At 39.9% G+C, this 17263-nt stretch overlaps 1 protein-coding gene across 1 annotated transcript in view; it reads left to right on the top strand.

The window, feature by feature from the left end:
• TRDN (triadin) overlaps positions 1-17263 on the top strand; it is a 408805-nt gene that overhangs the window by 305383 nt on the left and 86159 nt on the right. Inside the window, exons 25-26 of the mRNA XM_056563602.1 lie at positions 5004-5054; positions 8988-9017. Of these exons, the coding sequence (XP_056419577.1) occupies positions 5004-5054; positions 8988-9017 (81 nt within the window). The remainder of the gene's footprint in view (positions 1-5003; positions 5055-8987; positions 9018-17263) is intronic.

Here is a 17263-nt window from a genome sequence, read left to right as displayed (position 1 = left end):
ACGGCCTCCATGCGGGGGCATCATGAGGGGGTGTGGCAGTGATGTCACAAGTCTCCAGTGCCACAGCTGACATTCTAACTGAACATTAGGTGCTGCAAAAAGATCGCAGGGGGTCCCAGCGGCAGGATTCCTGCGATCAGATATATTATCCCCTATTCTTTGGATATGGGAAATGATGTCCAGGGGTGGAGTACCCCTTTAAGTTGGAGGGGAAGTGCCTGAACAGAGTGTGGAGTCAAGATAACTACTCTTAATCTTGTAAGTGCTCCATGGTCCACATGTCTGTCCGGTTCCCAGCAATGCCCTTTGACACAGTAAACAGTTTTCGGGGGCAGCTGCCCAACACACAAAGTACCTCAAAGTTCAATAAAACAATCAGTTGTGTAGACAGTTGGTAATGATGCTGTTTCCCTTCTCCTATGTTTGCGTACTGCTAGATACTTTTTGTGTCTGTAACTCAGCCTATGCTTTCCCTACCTCCTAAAGTCTTTTATTATGTCTCAGCCTATACTTTCCCTACCTCCTAAAGGAACTCCTGGTACATGCCCCAAGGGACCCCTAGCTACACCCCTGAATATGATGTTGCGTACAGTAAAAAAAAGTTTGTTGAGCTTACTATGTTCCTACATTGAATCTATAGGTGACATTCCCAAGATCTGCCATTTTTCAATTATTCATTCATAGGAATTATTCAGTACTTGCAGAAAAGAAACTCATAAAGAGAGGACACTAGTGACATGCAAGGCTTTCAGGTCCTATCATCACCTCTTTTTTGATTGTCATATACAATATTACTGTACCACAATTCACTGCCATTAATATATAATTTCCACTATAGAGTGAAATGACTATGTCCTCTTTCAGAAAATCAAGTTCTGTTGTAGAACAATGTACATTTAGTTTCAGCAATTTGGTCTCCTTGAATGACATTTTTCTGTATCTGGGCCAACAGTGATTGTCTCGTCATTCCAAACAAATCCAATTTGATTTATTCACTTCAGAACATATATTTTCCTGTGAGTGAAATTACAGAGAAAAACAACCGGCTGATTGTAAGTGGATGGGAATATGTATCACATTTCTATTATTTCCACAGCATTCATGACTCATAGAAGCCTCTGAAAACAACATAGCTAAGCAATCTAATTATTGCTATGTCTATATGTATACATTTAATGATGAATCTCTTTCCACTAACCTATCCTAGTAGTGTTGTATATTAAAGGGGTACTCCAGTGCTTAGACATCTTATCCCCTATCCAATGCATAGGGGATAAGATGCCTGATCGCGGGAGTCCCGCCGCTGGGGACCCCCGGGATCTTGCACGCGGCACCCCGTTTGTAATCAGTCCCCGGAGCGTGTTCGCTCCGGGACTGATTACCGGCGACTACAGCGTGGGCTGCGTGTGACGTTACGCCCCCGCTCCCGTGTGATGTCACGCTCCGCCCCTCAATGCAAGCCTACGGGAGGGGGCGTGATAGCTGTCATTGAGGGGCAGAGCGTGACATCACACGGGGGCGGGGGGCGTGACATCACACGCCGCCCACCCTGTAGTCACCGGTAATCAGTCCCGGAGCGAACACGCTCCGGGGACTGATTACAAATGGGGTGCCGCATGCAAGATCCCGGGGGTCCCCAGCGGCGGGACTCCCGCGATCAGGCATCTTATCCCCAATCCTTTGGATAGGGGATAAGATGTCTAAGCACTGGAGTACCCCTTTAATAAAATAAAGGACATTCATGGAAGACAGTGTATTGAACTCAATGATAATCCCATCTTCAGTAAACTCCTAATCTGCCCCTAGTGATGGCTGCAGGCAGACATAATGTTTTGACCCCAAAATAATGTACAAAGATGTAATGAAAAGAAATACAATCAGAAATTACAAACAGATTATAAATAAAACACACAAAAAAACACTAAAAAAATATCATATCTTTAATGGGGTACTCCGGCCCTGAGGGGTACTCCGGCCCTGAGACATCTTATCCCCTATCCAAAGGATAGGGGATAAGATGTCTCACTGCAGGGGTCGCACCGCTGGGGACCCCCGCAATCTTGTATTCGCCACCCACCTGTTTGAGCTGCATGCCACGGTGCCAGCTCACAAACAGCCGGGTTGCGACCATGGGGCCGGAGTATTGTGACGTCACGACTCTGCCCCGTGTGACGTTACCCCTCCGCTATGCAAGTCTATGGGAGGAGGTGTGACATCACACGGGGGCGGAGTCATGACGTCACGATTCTCTGGCCCCGTGGTCGCCACCCGGCTGTTTGTGAGCTGCGGCGTGCAACTCAAACAGGTGGGTGGCGAATACAAGATTGCGGGGGTCCCCAGCGGCGCGACCCCTGTGGTGAGGCATCTTATCCCCTATCCTTTGTATAAGGGATAAAATGTCTCAGGGCCGGAGTACCCCTTTAAGGTGGCCTAATATGTGGATTAGGAGTTGGGGGTTCCCTTTGGGCATATGTATAACTTAAATGGGTATTCCAGAGTTCAGATAAAAAAACACAGCAGTGTGCACAAATCAACACTATACCACTAACCCCATATTATAAATATGTATCATTACCTCTCATTGTCATAGATGCTCCTTTTCAGTGCAGCAAGTACAGCTTTAAAAAGCAGCCAATGTTGGTGGCAGACCACCGTTCCCATAATGCATTTCTGCCATTTACTACTCAGCTGAGCTTTGATTGGTTGATCAGGGCCCCCTTAGCTATATTATGATGCAAGAAACTCACTGACTTGGGGTTGACCACATGTCCTTTTCATAGCCAGGTCCACGTGCAGAAGAAATTTTGTGATTTACATTACAAGCACTTTCGAAATTGTTGGCAGATCCCATAGAAAATGACTAAATGACTAAAACTATTTGACAACCATTGCAAGCTTTAACGTTGTTAGACCTTATAAGACAACAATGGAATAACTTTGTAAAAGAGAAAATGCAGGTAAATGAAGAAAATATTGTGTTATAGCGATAGTAGTTAATACAGATGTTTGTCGTGTCTTCTGTTCATGTTTGTGTCTATCATAAATCAATGTTTTTGTTCCCAGACAGTACTAGACTTTTGCATTCCTGAAATCTAGATGTGCAGTTTTAAAATGATTTACTTTTCATTTCTGTTATTGAGTTCTCCTCGGTATTACTATTGACTGCATTTTGACAGTGACTTTTTCGACTTAAGCCTTGAGTGTATTGCACTGACTGTTGTTATCATTTTAAACTAATTCACTTAGCTGCCTTGAACGAATAACAAGTAAATCAATAGAAAAGGAATTTTTTTTTTTTTTTTAGAAAAAGTGAAAGTTTTAACACCAAGAGAAGAATAACGTAAACTTTGATAGAATCTTAAGTTTTGCCTGTTGTTTTTTAAATGGATATGCAAGATGTCCATAATGTATATATAGCGCATTTATAGCAGATAATGTTTCTCCGTCATTGCCTTGTAAGGTTGTGCCCCATAATATTAAAGAGATTTTTCCACAAATTTAATTTACCACCTTTCCATAGATTAGATGATACCCACTGATCAGGTGTCTCAAATTCCACCTTTGTTTTCACTGCTTGGCAACCATGAGTAGAACTCTGATGGGAAAGTGTGCCCTCAACCTTGACCAGTCTCCCTGTCCAAGCTGATGGAAAACACCCCCACATCATGATGATGCCACCATGCTTTACAGTTGTGATGGTATTGGGCAGGTGATGAGTAGTGCCTGGTTTCCTCCAGACATGGTACTGAATAGAGATGAGCGAACTTACAGTAAATTTGATTTGTCACGAACTTCTCGGCTCGGCAGTTGATGACTTATCCTGCATAAATTAGTTCAGTTTTCAGGTGCTCCCATGGGCTGGAAAAGGTGGATACAGTCCTAGAAGACTCTTTCCTAGGACTGTATCCACCTTTTCCAGCCCACCGGAGCACCTGAAAGCTGAACTAATTTATGCAGGATAGCTCATCTCTAGTACCAAACATTAAGGTGAAAAGCTTTAATTTTGGTGTTACCAGACCAGAGAATCTTGTTTCTCACAGCATGAGAGTCCTTAAGATGCCTTTTTTTTCCAAAGTTCCAAAGTTTATGTCTTTTACTGAGGAGAGGCTTATTTCTAGACACTCTGCCATAGAGCCAAGTTTGGTGGACTGCTGGTGGAGTGCTTCTGAACGCTTCCCCATCTGCAGGCAGGATCCTTGGAGCTCAACCAGAATTACTATTGGGTTCTTGGTATCTTCTTTTACCAATGTCCATCCCCTCCCCCTGATTACTTAGTTTGTTGAGGCGGCCAGCTCTAAAAAGAGTCCTGGTTGTTCCAAACTTCTTCCATTTAACAATTATGTGGACAACTGTGTTCTTGGAAATTTTCAGTGCAGCAGCAATGCTTTGTACCATTGTCTATATCTTTGTCTCCACACAACCCTGTCTCTGATCTCTACAGACAGTTCTTTCCTTCTCATCCTGATCCTTATATAGACAGGGCTGTGTCTTAAGAAATTATGTCCAATCATCTGAATTTACAACAAGTGATGCCAATCAAGGTGTAGCAACATCTCAAAAATGATCAAGAGAAATGAGAGGCCCCAGAGCTAAATTTTGAATGCCACAGCAAAGGGTCTGAATACTTATGTACATGCAATATTTTTGTTTAGCATTTTTAAACAATTTGCAAGACCATAACATAACAAATTGAAAAAAATAATACAGACTTTCTGGATTAAATATATACCGTTTTGTATACTAATTTTAATAGAAAATAAATGCTGTAAGAACAATAGCACGTATAGTAAATATATTAAATATATAGGCACCTTTACCATCTTGTCCATTTTTCTATTACTACTAGAACAGGATACACCGCAGTGGTAACTGTCTTCAATTTCACCAATAATATATATTCTTAACATAAGAGAGATTAAGATCTGCTAAAAATGAATGTTTGCTTGTAAACCTTGTACAGAAGATATGGAATACCATGTTTAGCAATTTGTCTTTCTTTACAGAACATGTGAAAGTTGCAGTAGCTAAAGAAGAGGTTCCAAAAATAATTCAAGGTAATACAACTTGCTTTCTAGAATTTTGTAGCTTTTACAACTAAATACAGTAATATACATAGCCTGACAGCACCACCTATTGGTCATCTGTTGAATGTGTTTTATAAAATATAAGAAATGTATACGAGACCGAATGCCTATAATCTACGTTTGTACTGCACTTAGTAACAAAAGCTATTAAACTTGTAGTATTGTTAGGGCAGATTTATCTGGTGTAGGACTCCTGGTCACAGATCCACAAGATATCATTGCAGCACACCAGGGTTTTATTCTAACATGTGTTGAGTTATGGGCAATGTTTGATAATGGCTGGGTGAGCCTCAATAATGGATGGGTGAGCCTCAATAATGGATGGGTGAGCCTTGATAATGGCTGGGTGAGCCTCACTAATGGATGGGTGAGCCTTGATAATGGCTGGATGAGCCTCAATAATGGATGGGTGAGCCTTGATAATGGCTGGGTGAGCCTTGATAATGGCTGGGCAAGCCTTGATAATGGCTGGGCGAGCCTTGATAATGGCTGGGTGAGACTTGATAATGGCTGGGTGAGCCTTGATAATGGCTGGGCAAGCCTTGATAATGGCTGGGCGAGCCTTGATAATGGCTGGGTGAGACTTGATAATGGCTGGGTGAGACTTGATAATGGCTGGGTGAGACTTGATAATGGCTGGGTGAGACTTGATAATGGCTGGGTGAGCCTTGATAATGGCTGGGCAAGCCTTGATAATGGCTGGGCGAGCCTTGATAATAGTTGGGCGAGCCTTGATAATGGCTGGGTGAGCCAGCAGAGATGCTGCACATGTTGGGATTAAACCTACTTTTTTTTTTAAGGATATGCTGGTGTGCTGCAGTGATCCTTTATCTTACCTATCTACCTAGCTAGAAAACAACCTTCCTAGATAGATAAACACCTACTTAGCTGGATAACATCCTAGCTACCTACCTAACTACTCATCTAACATTATGACTACCTACCTGGCTACCCACCTACCTTTTTGGCTACCTACCTAACAACCTAGCTATCTACCGAGATAGCTACTTACTTGCCAACCTGGATAACTAGAATAACTACCAACAATAGCTTCCTACCTAGCTAGCTAACTGGCTGGACACCTACCTACCTAGCTACCTACATAACTATCTATCTGGCTATCTACCTAGTAAACTACCTAGCTAGCTAACTACTTACCTACCTAGACATTTACTTTGATGGTCAATATGGCAGTGCTTCAAACTATCCTATATTACTAAACATTTACATATAGGCAATATTGAAATCTTCCTGCAACACAATGCAGTTTACTAGCAGTTGTACATGGCAAACCTAGGGGTATCCTATATGGACAACAAAATCTATTTATGAGACATATAAGGGATCATCTCCATGAGTCACATCAGAAAGCCATAGTAAAAAGTAAAGAATTCAGCTGAAAAGTGCTTTTAACCCTGGGAGGTTAGTGATGTATGGAAGGTTTGGTGACACCTGTAGTAACCAGCGGTTATTAGTTCCTGTCCGCTGAGCAACATCACCAATGCCAGAACTTGTGCACATACCATCTATGCTAACTACCAGCATAATGGAGGGAAATGCTAGTCATAGGGGTGCCCAAGATGGCTGGATCTCAAGAATAAGATTCTTGTTCTCATCTCTTGCTTGGATTCCCTTACTCCCCTAAGCCCTGAAAAGATTTGTACTAGCACCTGATCGATATATGGATTTCTTGTACTTTTCAGGATGTAAAACCTTTCATAGGTCTCTCTGCCACTTTCTCCAACCCCAAGTTAGAGGTAGAAATAGAAAAATACAGCGACTTATTGAAATGTTATTTAAGAAGTTCATCTCTTCCTGCTGTCATCTCCTCAGATCATTTCTGTTCCATTTACTTTTTTTTTGGCATGTATTGCTAAGCAAACACTGAACGCTGAACAGAAATGTCCTAGAAAATATGTCATGCCAAGATAACCTGGCCATCTCGAAATGACGCAACTCTGGAAGATTTAGTGGGCGCCGGATTTCTAATCATCTAAAGAAGGAGGCTTTACCAAGTGTTCCGCACAAATTGAAATCAGAGAATATTTCCACATTGATTTTCCACATGTTTTATCAGCTGAAACACATTTGGAATTTTACAAGCGTCTCTTGTCTAAGCTTTTGGATAGAGAAGACATTCAATTTCCATGTGTCATACCTGTTTCCCTTTTTTCATCAAATTTTCTGATTTGCTCATTTTCTTCACCTATTTTGTGAGAACTGAGGTAATGTGGGATGCTATTTTCAGTTCCTAAGATGATATATAAAATGAGCAATTTCAGAATGAAGCATGAAGTAGCTATGTGAAAGGTTAAAACTTGAATGCTGTTCTGTTACACACTTATATAGATACTACTTTCGAAATGTACATTTCATTACTTAAAACACACAATATAAATAAATAAATATAGAATGATAGAATTCTATTGCCCATTATTTATTTACATATACCATAAGATGTTCTCTAACCTAGCATAATTAACCCAATGTGTCTTAATGGATAGGGAATTTTTAAACCGGATTTGGGAACAGACTACTAAAAGATAGCTAAAAAAATAAACTGTTCTGTACATGAAGAGTACACAGCATTATTTCCTTATATAACTTTTATATAGAAGTTGCCCAGATTTCTGCTCTGAAGGCATAATCTGTCATTTTCAGTTGTCCCTGAGCTAGTGGATGCAGCTATTGTCTATGGTGTCTGGCATACAATGCACACAGATTAGGGGATCCTGCTCCCCTATATCCAGGGGTAGCATGTAGATTGGAGCAAACAAGTTCACCCCACTTTCCACTAGTGGCCTTACTTGCATAACATGGACAAACTTTTAGGAAGAGCAGGAGACAGTGTAGTGATGCACATTAATCTGTCTCTTCTCTTTGCTAAATTATTTGCAAAGCAGTGGAGGCACTTTGTAGGAAGCAGGGGATGCTCTCTACTTGTAACAGTGGTAAAGGTTCCAGGCACCATCTGGATCCCACCTATATCTCTATAACCCAACCTCAGAAAAAGCATCAACATGCAAAACATTTAAAGAGTACTATGGTGCAGTATAGGGAATAAGTGTCTGATCATGGGCGGGTCTGGGGGGTTTGTGACAAACAGCCCTCCCAAACCCCAAGTCCCAATTGCCTGCACGGCACCCCCTACTCTCCTCAGGAACTGAGCTGTTTCAACACTCACACAAAGTGGTGGCCGACATGTCCCCTCTGTATGGTAGAGCCAGAGATACAGCGTTCGTGTAGGGAGGGTTGACAGTCTCCTTGCATGGAGCGGAGATCTCTCCATGTACGAGGAGAGCTGAAAACTGGGCAAAAGATCACAGGGGTCTCAGCGGTCAGACCCCTAATGAGAAGACATTTTTTCCCTATCCTTTTAAAGAGCTGTATTAAGCAGTGTAAACTGTGAATCAAGTACAGAGATGATATGTGACTGTTAACAGATCTTTCAGTATTTTCCATGTATATCTTCTTTTGCCTCTGACCAGTAATAAGATGAAGGAGGCCAAACTTGAGTGACCTGAGTGAACCCTTTAATACTACCAGTACATGCAACCGTTCGGCTGCTTCTGTTTACTCTGCAGTTTACTTCTCCTCCCTCAATAGACTTCTATTGGCAGCATGTAACTTTGTCTCAAACTTGATCAGCTCCCTAAGAGAACAAGTTTTAGCAGTAAATGATGCGTTTAAGAGTGATGGGAAGAAAAATCCTGATAAACATAAGAAGAATGATTTTTCTCTAATAATCTACACCACAAATTGCTTTATATTTAATTGTCATGTAAGTTTGTTAAAGAAAATCCTGTAAAAATAACAGAAAATAAAATGGAACTCAACATTGACTATGCAATTTTATTTTATCTCATTTAGTTGTATTTAATATTTCTGTTGTCTATCTTTCAGCCAAAGAAAAGAAGGAAGAAAAGAAAGCAGGCAAGTTGTGTAATGGTCTTTTAGATCTTTGTGTCTTATTTTAGAAGTAGATGCTTACTGTTAATACTAGTCAAATCCCATCAGTTTCTCACCCATCTTCCCACACATTATGACTCATTGGTGGAAACTTAGCTGCTTTTCATCTATTTCTGATATATCTTTTTATCTTGCCTACAGTCTGTATTCTATAGAGTTCTATAGGTGTGTTACATATTTCAACTATATTTCAAAAGGAAGTCGCGCCAGCTTGACATTTCTCTTGTTATGAGCACTTGTACTTTCTGTAGCTGTAGTGCAAGGTATTGTAACCCTTTCACATTTATGTTAGGTGGATAATGCTGTAATACTGTGCGCTGCTGCTATGAAAAGTAAAACACAGGCTGAAATTTATGTTAAAATAGAAGGTTGGCAGGGGTGCCAGAACTCTGACCCCCACTGATCTAATGTTAATAGGTTCAGTTATTGATATACAGGGTAGGCCATTTATATGGATACACCTTAATAAAATGGGAATGGTTGGTGATATTAACTTCCTGTTTGGAGCACATTAGTATATGTGAGGGGGGAAACTTTTCAAGATGGGTGGTGACCATGGTGGCCTTTTTGAAGTCGGCCATTTTGAATGCAACTTTTGTTTTTTAAAATGAAGAGGGTCATGTGACACATCAAACTTCTTGGGAATTTCACAAGAAAAACAATGATGTGCTTGGTTTTAACGTAACTTTATTCTTTCATGAGTTATTTACAAGTTTCTGACCACTTATAAAATGTGTTCAATGTGCTGCCCATTGTGTTGGATTTTCAATGCAACCCTCTTCTCCCACTCTTCACACACTGATAGCAACTCAGCAGGAGAAATGCTAGCACAGGCTTCCAGTATCCGTAGTTTCAGGTGCTGCACATCTTATATCTTCACAGCATAGACAATTGCCTTCAGATGACCCCAAAGATAAAAGTCTATGGGGGTCAGATCGGGAGACCTTGGGGGCCCACGACGACCAATCCACTTTCCAGGAAACTGTTCATCTAGGAATGCTCGGACCTGACACCCATAATGTGGTGGTGCACTATCTTGCTGGAAACACTCAGGGAATGTGCCAGCTTCAGTGCATAAAGAGGGAAACACATCATCATGTAGCAATTTCGTATATCCAGTGGCCTTGAGCTTTCCATTGATGAAGAATGGCCCCCATCTTTTTACCCCAAATACCACACCATACCATCAATTTTTGTGTTCCAACAGTCTTGGAGAGATCTATCCAATGTGGGTTAGTGTCAGACCAATAGCGGTGGTTTTGTTTGTTAACTTCACCATTCACATAAAAGTTTGCCTCATCACTGAACAAAATCTTGTTCTTGTCCTGTTCCAATTTTTGCTTTGCGCATTCTGCAGCACCTGAAACTACGGATACTGGAAGCCTGTGCTAGCATTTCTCCTGCGGTGTTACTATCAGTGTGTGAAGAGTGGGAGAAGAGGGTTGCATTGACAATCCAACACAATGGGCAGCACATTGAACACATTTTATAAGTGGTCAGAAACTTGTAAATAACTCTTGAAAGAATAAAGTTAAGGTAAAACCAAGCACATCATTGTTTTTCTTGTGAAATTCCCAATAAGTTTGATGTGTCACATGACCCTCTTCCTATTGAAAAAACTAAAGTTGGATTCAAAATGGCCGACTTCAAAATGGCCACCATGGTCACCACCCATCTTGAAAAGTTTCCCCCCTCACATATACTAATGTGCCCCAAACAGGAAGTTAATATCACCAACCATTCCCATTTTATTAAGGTGTATCCATATAAATGGCCTACCCTGTAGTTAAGTCACAAGGAATGCAACCAACACATGTACTGTAATTTATAGAAGTGCACTGTATTCAATGTAACATAAATATGATAAATGAAATAAAGTTACTCCATTATTTACCTTGTTTTCATTCCATCAGCCAAAGGTCTGAAGACAATTAAAAGGAAAAGTAAGCAGCACATTTTGCTTTGCAGAAGCAAATGGCCCAAGCTCTTATAGTAGCTGCACTTCGGCTTTCTGCTTTTTATGTGCTTCAATTATGCTATATACTGTGCATGGATCTTATACAAACACAGCCTTATAGTACATATCAGCTACATTATGGTTGGAATTCATTTAGTTCTTTCCAGTCTGACCACAGTGCTCTCTGCTGCCATCTGTCCATGTCAGGAACTGTTCATAGCAAGAGATGCTTGGGAGTTTGTTACTGATCATTGACAGAGGTGGCAGCAGAGAGTACTGTGTCAGATTACAAATAACTTCATACATTTCTCCCATACAGGAGCTAATAGGTACTGGTAGGCATGAGTTACTTTAATAGAAGTAATTTACATATCTCTATGACTCTCTGGCATCAGCTGGTTTGACAACCTTTTCTTTTCTCAGGAATACCCCTTAAATCAGACTTAAACAGGGGGTTTTCACAAAAAACTTATCAGGACCCACCTATCTGGAGAATTTTCAAATTGGTCCCCAGCTGTTTCTCATCATATTGGCTTCAATTCTGTCAATGCCTTTATTGCTTAAAATGGGGAACACTTGGCAGTGTGTGGTGCTGTGGATTAGGTTCATTGTCAATTAATAGGGCTGCCCTGGTAAAATGTATGGGAAGTAGATTTCAATGTGGATTTCAATCCGTGTCCAATCCAACACATGTTTAGTGGAATTGAGGCTTAGGCTTTGCTCCTAAAGAAAAAGAACCCTTGTATATAGACCAATAGGTTATATTCACATGAGCAATTTCTGTCATGTTTTCAGTGCTATTTCTGCAGTACCAGAGTAGGTTCACAGATTGTACCCAATGCACCCAAAGACCACGTTCAGATGTACAATGCAAAATAATATGTTCTCCAAAATCCCATTCAAAAAGTGCGAAAACTTTGAAAATAGCCTAAGAGAAAATTAATCCACTTTGGTCAAAATTGTTTGCTTTATAAAAGTGCAATATATCTGTGCTTGAAGACACTATGTCTGCTTTCAGCCTGCTCTCTTTATATCCAGTACCTTTTGGACAGACAAATGTTTCCTTTGCCTGAGACTATGTTCACATACAATTTTTTAGCTTCATTTTACTTTTGTTTTTTTAACTGGTTTTTTAACTGTGTACCACTTGAAAACTGGTGTGTAAGCCTAGCCTTATTTTGTAATATGTATAAGAAATAAAATAAAATGAAAGAAACAAAAAAAAAAATAAGCCAAGACCCCAGAAAACGCCTCATCACAGAGTCCCCAGATTTCCCATCAGAATGGGGGACATTCATATACATTCTGATACAGGAATTCTTAATGTAGGACTCCCCTCTATAATGTCCATGTATCCTAACAGTCCGGGGTTGTCTTCATGAGAGAAACATACTATAACATTTAATTGACAGCTTTTTACAGTGTATTATCACTATCTTTGATTCCAATGCTCTATGTATTGTACTTCAATTTTTTTATTTTGATGGGAAAAAGACAATGTACACTTGCAAGATTTTCATAAGACATGTAACCAATATAATATACTATCTCCTTTACTTCTAAAAATTCCATGCTATTTGACTAACTTAATACCGTATTCTAAATATAAATGTTGTTTTCAAAAAGATAACAGAAGTTGCAAACCAAAAAATGCACCTCTACATTGCGCACATTTAAAAAGCAAGGCTGCCATCTAGTGCCCTTTTCTTATATTGCAGTTGGTTAATTTTCCTGGCACTTATCAATTCTTTTTATTGCTTGAATTGGAAAGTTTTTGGTGTAACATGGAATCCACATGGGACCATTACTGTTTTTCACCTAAATCTCTCTCTCTCCCTTTTTTGAAAATTAAGTATCCATCTTTTCAAGCAAATAAGAAAAATGCCTTAAAAGTTATGATATAGTTTATTTCTGGTCCCTTACGATTTAAGGTATTTTTCCTTTTGTTTCTTTTGTAAAGATAAAAACAACAACAAAAAAAACAAGTATATAAAATAATATAAGGATATGCTTTTGCACACTGTTTTTCAGTGTTTTAAAATATTGTAGAAATCCCTTTACAGGTTAAACTTGTAATGCCACTCTTTGCATTGAAATCCTAAATAAAAAAAAACACCAGAAATATTTGACATACTTAGAGCATGTTACCCATTGATAAAAATGCAAAAAAAATTAAATACATAAATTATAGCATTGTTTGTTCAGACTATATATATATATATATATATATATATATATATATATTATATATAATGCCTCTATGAGATGATTTGCTTAATTTAGTGCAAGACTAATTTATCAAACAGCTTCACACGTCGCTTCATACATTTCTTTTAACTGATTTACAAATCGAGAGCAAGTCATGTGCAGTATAGCTTAATACCATTTTCTAAAATGCAAAGAACCTCTTTAAACCCCTTAAAACCATAGCCCATTCTGGCCTAGAGGACATAGCCAATTTTCATTCTTTTGCTTTATAAGAACCATAACTCTTTTAGTTTTCCATCCAGAGACCCATATTACATCTTATTTTTCGCTTGACCAATTTTATTTTATAATGACATTTTTCTTTTTACCATAAAATGTACAGTGGAATGAAAAAATATATAATTTTTTGCAGGGAAATTAAAAGAAAACCACAATTTTGCAACTTATAGAGGTGCCCCCCCCCCCCCCCACACACACACCATAAGATGCAAAATTGTGGTTTTCTTTTCAATTCTCCGCAAAAAAAAAAAAATATTTTTTTTTTCATTCCACTGTACATTTTATGGTAAAAAGAAAAATGTCATTATAAAGTAAAATTGGTCAAGTAAAAAATAAGGGAAAAGGAGGGTAGTGTAGCTCACTCAGCTGTGATCCCGAGGTTAACTGGAAAGTCTAAATCCCAAAAAGACTTGTAGCCAAAAAACAATGTAGCCAAAAAAAATTTATACAACAAGTGTATAACCAGTCCTCAAGGGATTACAAATGAGGAAAAAGAGGATGGGGGAAGGGAAGGTATAGATATGAAATATGTATACCGTATATACTCGAGTATAAACTGACCCGAATATAAGCCGAGGCCCCTAATTTCACCCAAAAACCCAGAAAAAAAAAAAAAAAAAAAAAAAAAAAAAAAAAAAAAATTGTTATTGACTCGAGTATAAGCCTAGGGTGGGAAAATAAATTATCCCCCCTGTCATCATCCAGACCCCCATCATTAACACTCTCATCATCATCACCCTGTCATCATCCCCCCTTCATCATCACCGCCTGTCATCATCCCCCCTTCATCATCATTACCCTGTCATCATCCCCCCTTCATCATTACCCTGTCATCATCCCCCCCTTCATCATTACCCTGTCATCATCCCCCCCTCATCATTACCCTATCATCATCCCCCCCTTCATCATTACCCTGTCATCATCCCCCCTTCATCATCATTACCCTGTCGTCATCATCCCCCCTTCATCATCATTACCCTGTCGTCATCATCCCCCCTTCATCATTACCCTGTCATCATCCCCCCTTCATCATTACCCTGTCATCATCCCACACCACCCCCTTCATCATCACCGCTTGTCAATGTCTGATTTAACAGTGGTCTTCAACCTGCGGACCTCCAGATGTTCCAAAACTACAACTCCCAGCATGCCCGGACAGCCATCGGCTGTCCGGGCATGCTGGGAGTTGCAATTTTGAAACATCTGGAGGTCCGCACGTTGAAGACCACTGCCCGGGCCTTCGTCGTCATCCAGACCCCTCCCCCCCTCCCCCTTTAGTTTTGTACTCACCTCCACTTGGCGGGACGTTAGGGTGAGCTGGTCCGGGCCATCTGTGCTGCAGGGACCGTCCGGTGGGGAGGGATAGTCATTCCGGGCTGTCCATCTTTACCGCCTCTTCTCCGTGCTTCGGGCCCGGCCCCGGAATAATGGCGTTGCCTTGACGACGACGCACAGGGACGTTCATGAGCAACGTCCCTGTGCGTTGTCATCAAGGCAACACCATTTTTCCGGCTGTCCGGGCTTGCTGGGAGTTGTAGTTTTGAAACATCTGGAGGTCCGCAGGTTGAAGACCACTGAGGGCGAGGAGTTCACTCGAGTATAAGCTGAATGGGGGTGTTTTCAGCACGAAAAATCGTGCTGAAAAACTCGGCTTATACTCGAGTGAATACGGTAAATAGATAATCAGAATAAAATATAAAATAAATGTATACTCATTTAGTGGTGGTGATTATGCTCAATCTATATATTAATATAATTTCACAAATTAAATTAATGATCAGTAGAAATATATAAATAAGTAACAACAAATAAAAACCTGAGAATAAATATAGTAAAAAATATATTAAAAATGTATTGCACATAAATAATCATGGATATCTGGGCAGGACCCTTGCTCCAGGTATACCACAGAAAAGGTAAAAATATAGCTCAAATGATAATAGAAGACATAAAAAACATAAAAAGGAAGTTAATGAAGTTAAAAAATAAGATGTAATATGGGTCTCTGCGTGGAAAACTAAAAGAGTTATTGTTCTTAACATGTGCACATTAGGGTAAAACTGACAAGTTCCCTTTATTCTGTGGGTCAATACAATTAAAACAATTCCGTGTTTACATCCTTTTCTATTATTGTAGTGCTTTTAAAATTGCTGTATTATGACAACCTATAACTTTTAATAACTTTTATATTTTTCCATATACAGGGCTATTTTTGTACCATTTTTGCCTTGTAACTTTTTTGGCATTTTTTTTTTTTTGGGGGGGGGGGGGGATGTAGGGACGTTGTAAAATTTTTTGGGAATGTAATGTGACCAAAAATGTGCAACTTTTTTTTTACGCTAATGCTGTTTGCCACACGGGTTCATATACATATTATTTTAATAATTCTTACTTTATGACATGCCGAGGTGCTAAAGATCATTATTTTTATAATTGTTTTACATTTTTTTATTTGTAAGATTGGAAAAGACAGTCCCATAAAGAAGTATTAAGAGCAATCTTTTCATTGCTAATACTGATCAGTGCTATGCAAAGGCATAGAACTGATCAGTGTTATTTGCCAGAAGGCACTCCAGAGGAGAAGATCGCAGAAGTCAGCCAGGTGGTGGTAACCGGCCATCCTTACTCATCGGATCCCATCAATCATGCTGCAGGTGGTCCGATGAGTACACAGAAGCCCTGCAGATAGTTATTGATCACTGCATTAGTCTTATAATGGAGGTGGCCTGTGATGATAATGAGATGACTGTGAAGTAGTGGTCTCTATAGAACACGAAGGGTCAGCCTGTTAAGAGGCTCAGAATATATATATATATATATATATATATATATATATATTAGGAATTGTGACATGGAATATTAGAAAGGTAAACATTTGATATAAAGCATTACTGTCATTTAACAAAACTTGAGAAATGGCAAAGCTTTTGATCAGCTGTTTTCAGAGTGTTCAGCCCCCCAACAATCGCTAAAAAGAGTCAGGAGAAGTGGTCTCTCCCCAGCTAACTGCCTTTCCTGTTATGCTGAAAGAGACTGATTCTATAGTAAGTCTATGGAGTCTATGTCTCCTGCAGTTAGAGAGGGAGAGCAGCTAGCCAGAATAAGAAGTCCTCAGATGATGTCTCTATGACATCAAACAAATTCCATACAAGGACCTACTACTATTTCCAAGGAAGAGCAGATGCACAGACCAAACCTGATTGAACTCTCTTCCAGAAGACTTCTAGTATACTGCTATTTTGTGATTAGATCACTAGCACCTTGGATATATGCACATTGATTATATTCCCCTGTTATTTATATAACTAGCTGAGTACCCAGCATTGCCCAGTTTTTCCAACCTAATCCTTGTGAGGGATGATAAACAACATCGGAGAAAGTACTTGTCCTCATATCCCGACCTCATATCCCATCCTCATATCCTGTCCTCATATCCCGACCTCATATCCCATCCTCATATCCTGTCCTCATATCCCAACCTCATATCCCAACGTCATATCCAGACCTCATATCCTGTGCTCATATCTCAACCTCATATCCCGTCCTCCTATCCCATCCTTATACCCCAAACTCATATCCCGTCCTCAGATCCCATCCTCAGATTCCAACCTCATATCCCAAACTCATTTCTCGACCTCATATCCCAACCTCATATCCTGTCCTCATATCCCCTCCTCATATCCCCTCCTCATATCCCGACCCCAAGCCCATCCTCATATCCTGTCCTCATATCCTGTCCTTATCCCATCCTTATATCCCGAACTCA

The sequence above is a fragment of the Hyla sarda genome, chromosome 3 (assembly GCF_029499605.1).
Source record: "Hyla sarda isolate aHylSar1 chromosome 3, aHylSar1.hap1, whole genome shotgun sequence".
Lineage (NCBI taxonomy): Eukaryota > Metazoa > Chordata > Amphibia > Anura > Hylidae > Hyla > Hyla sarda.
Note: the sequence above shows the minus strand (reverse complement) of the source record. Positions and strands in the feature narration are given on the sequence as shown.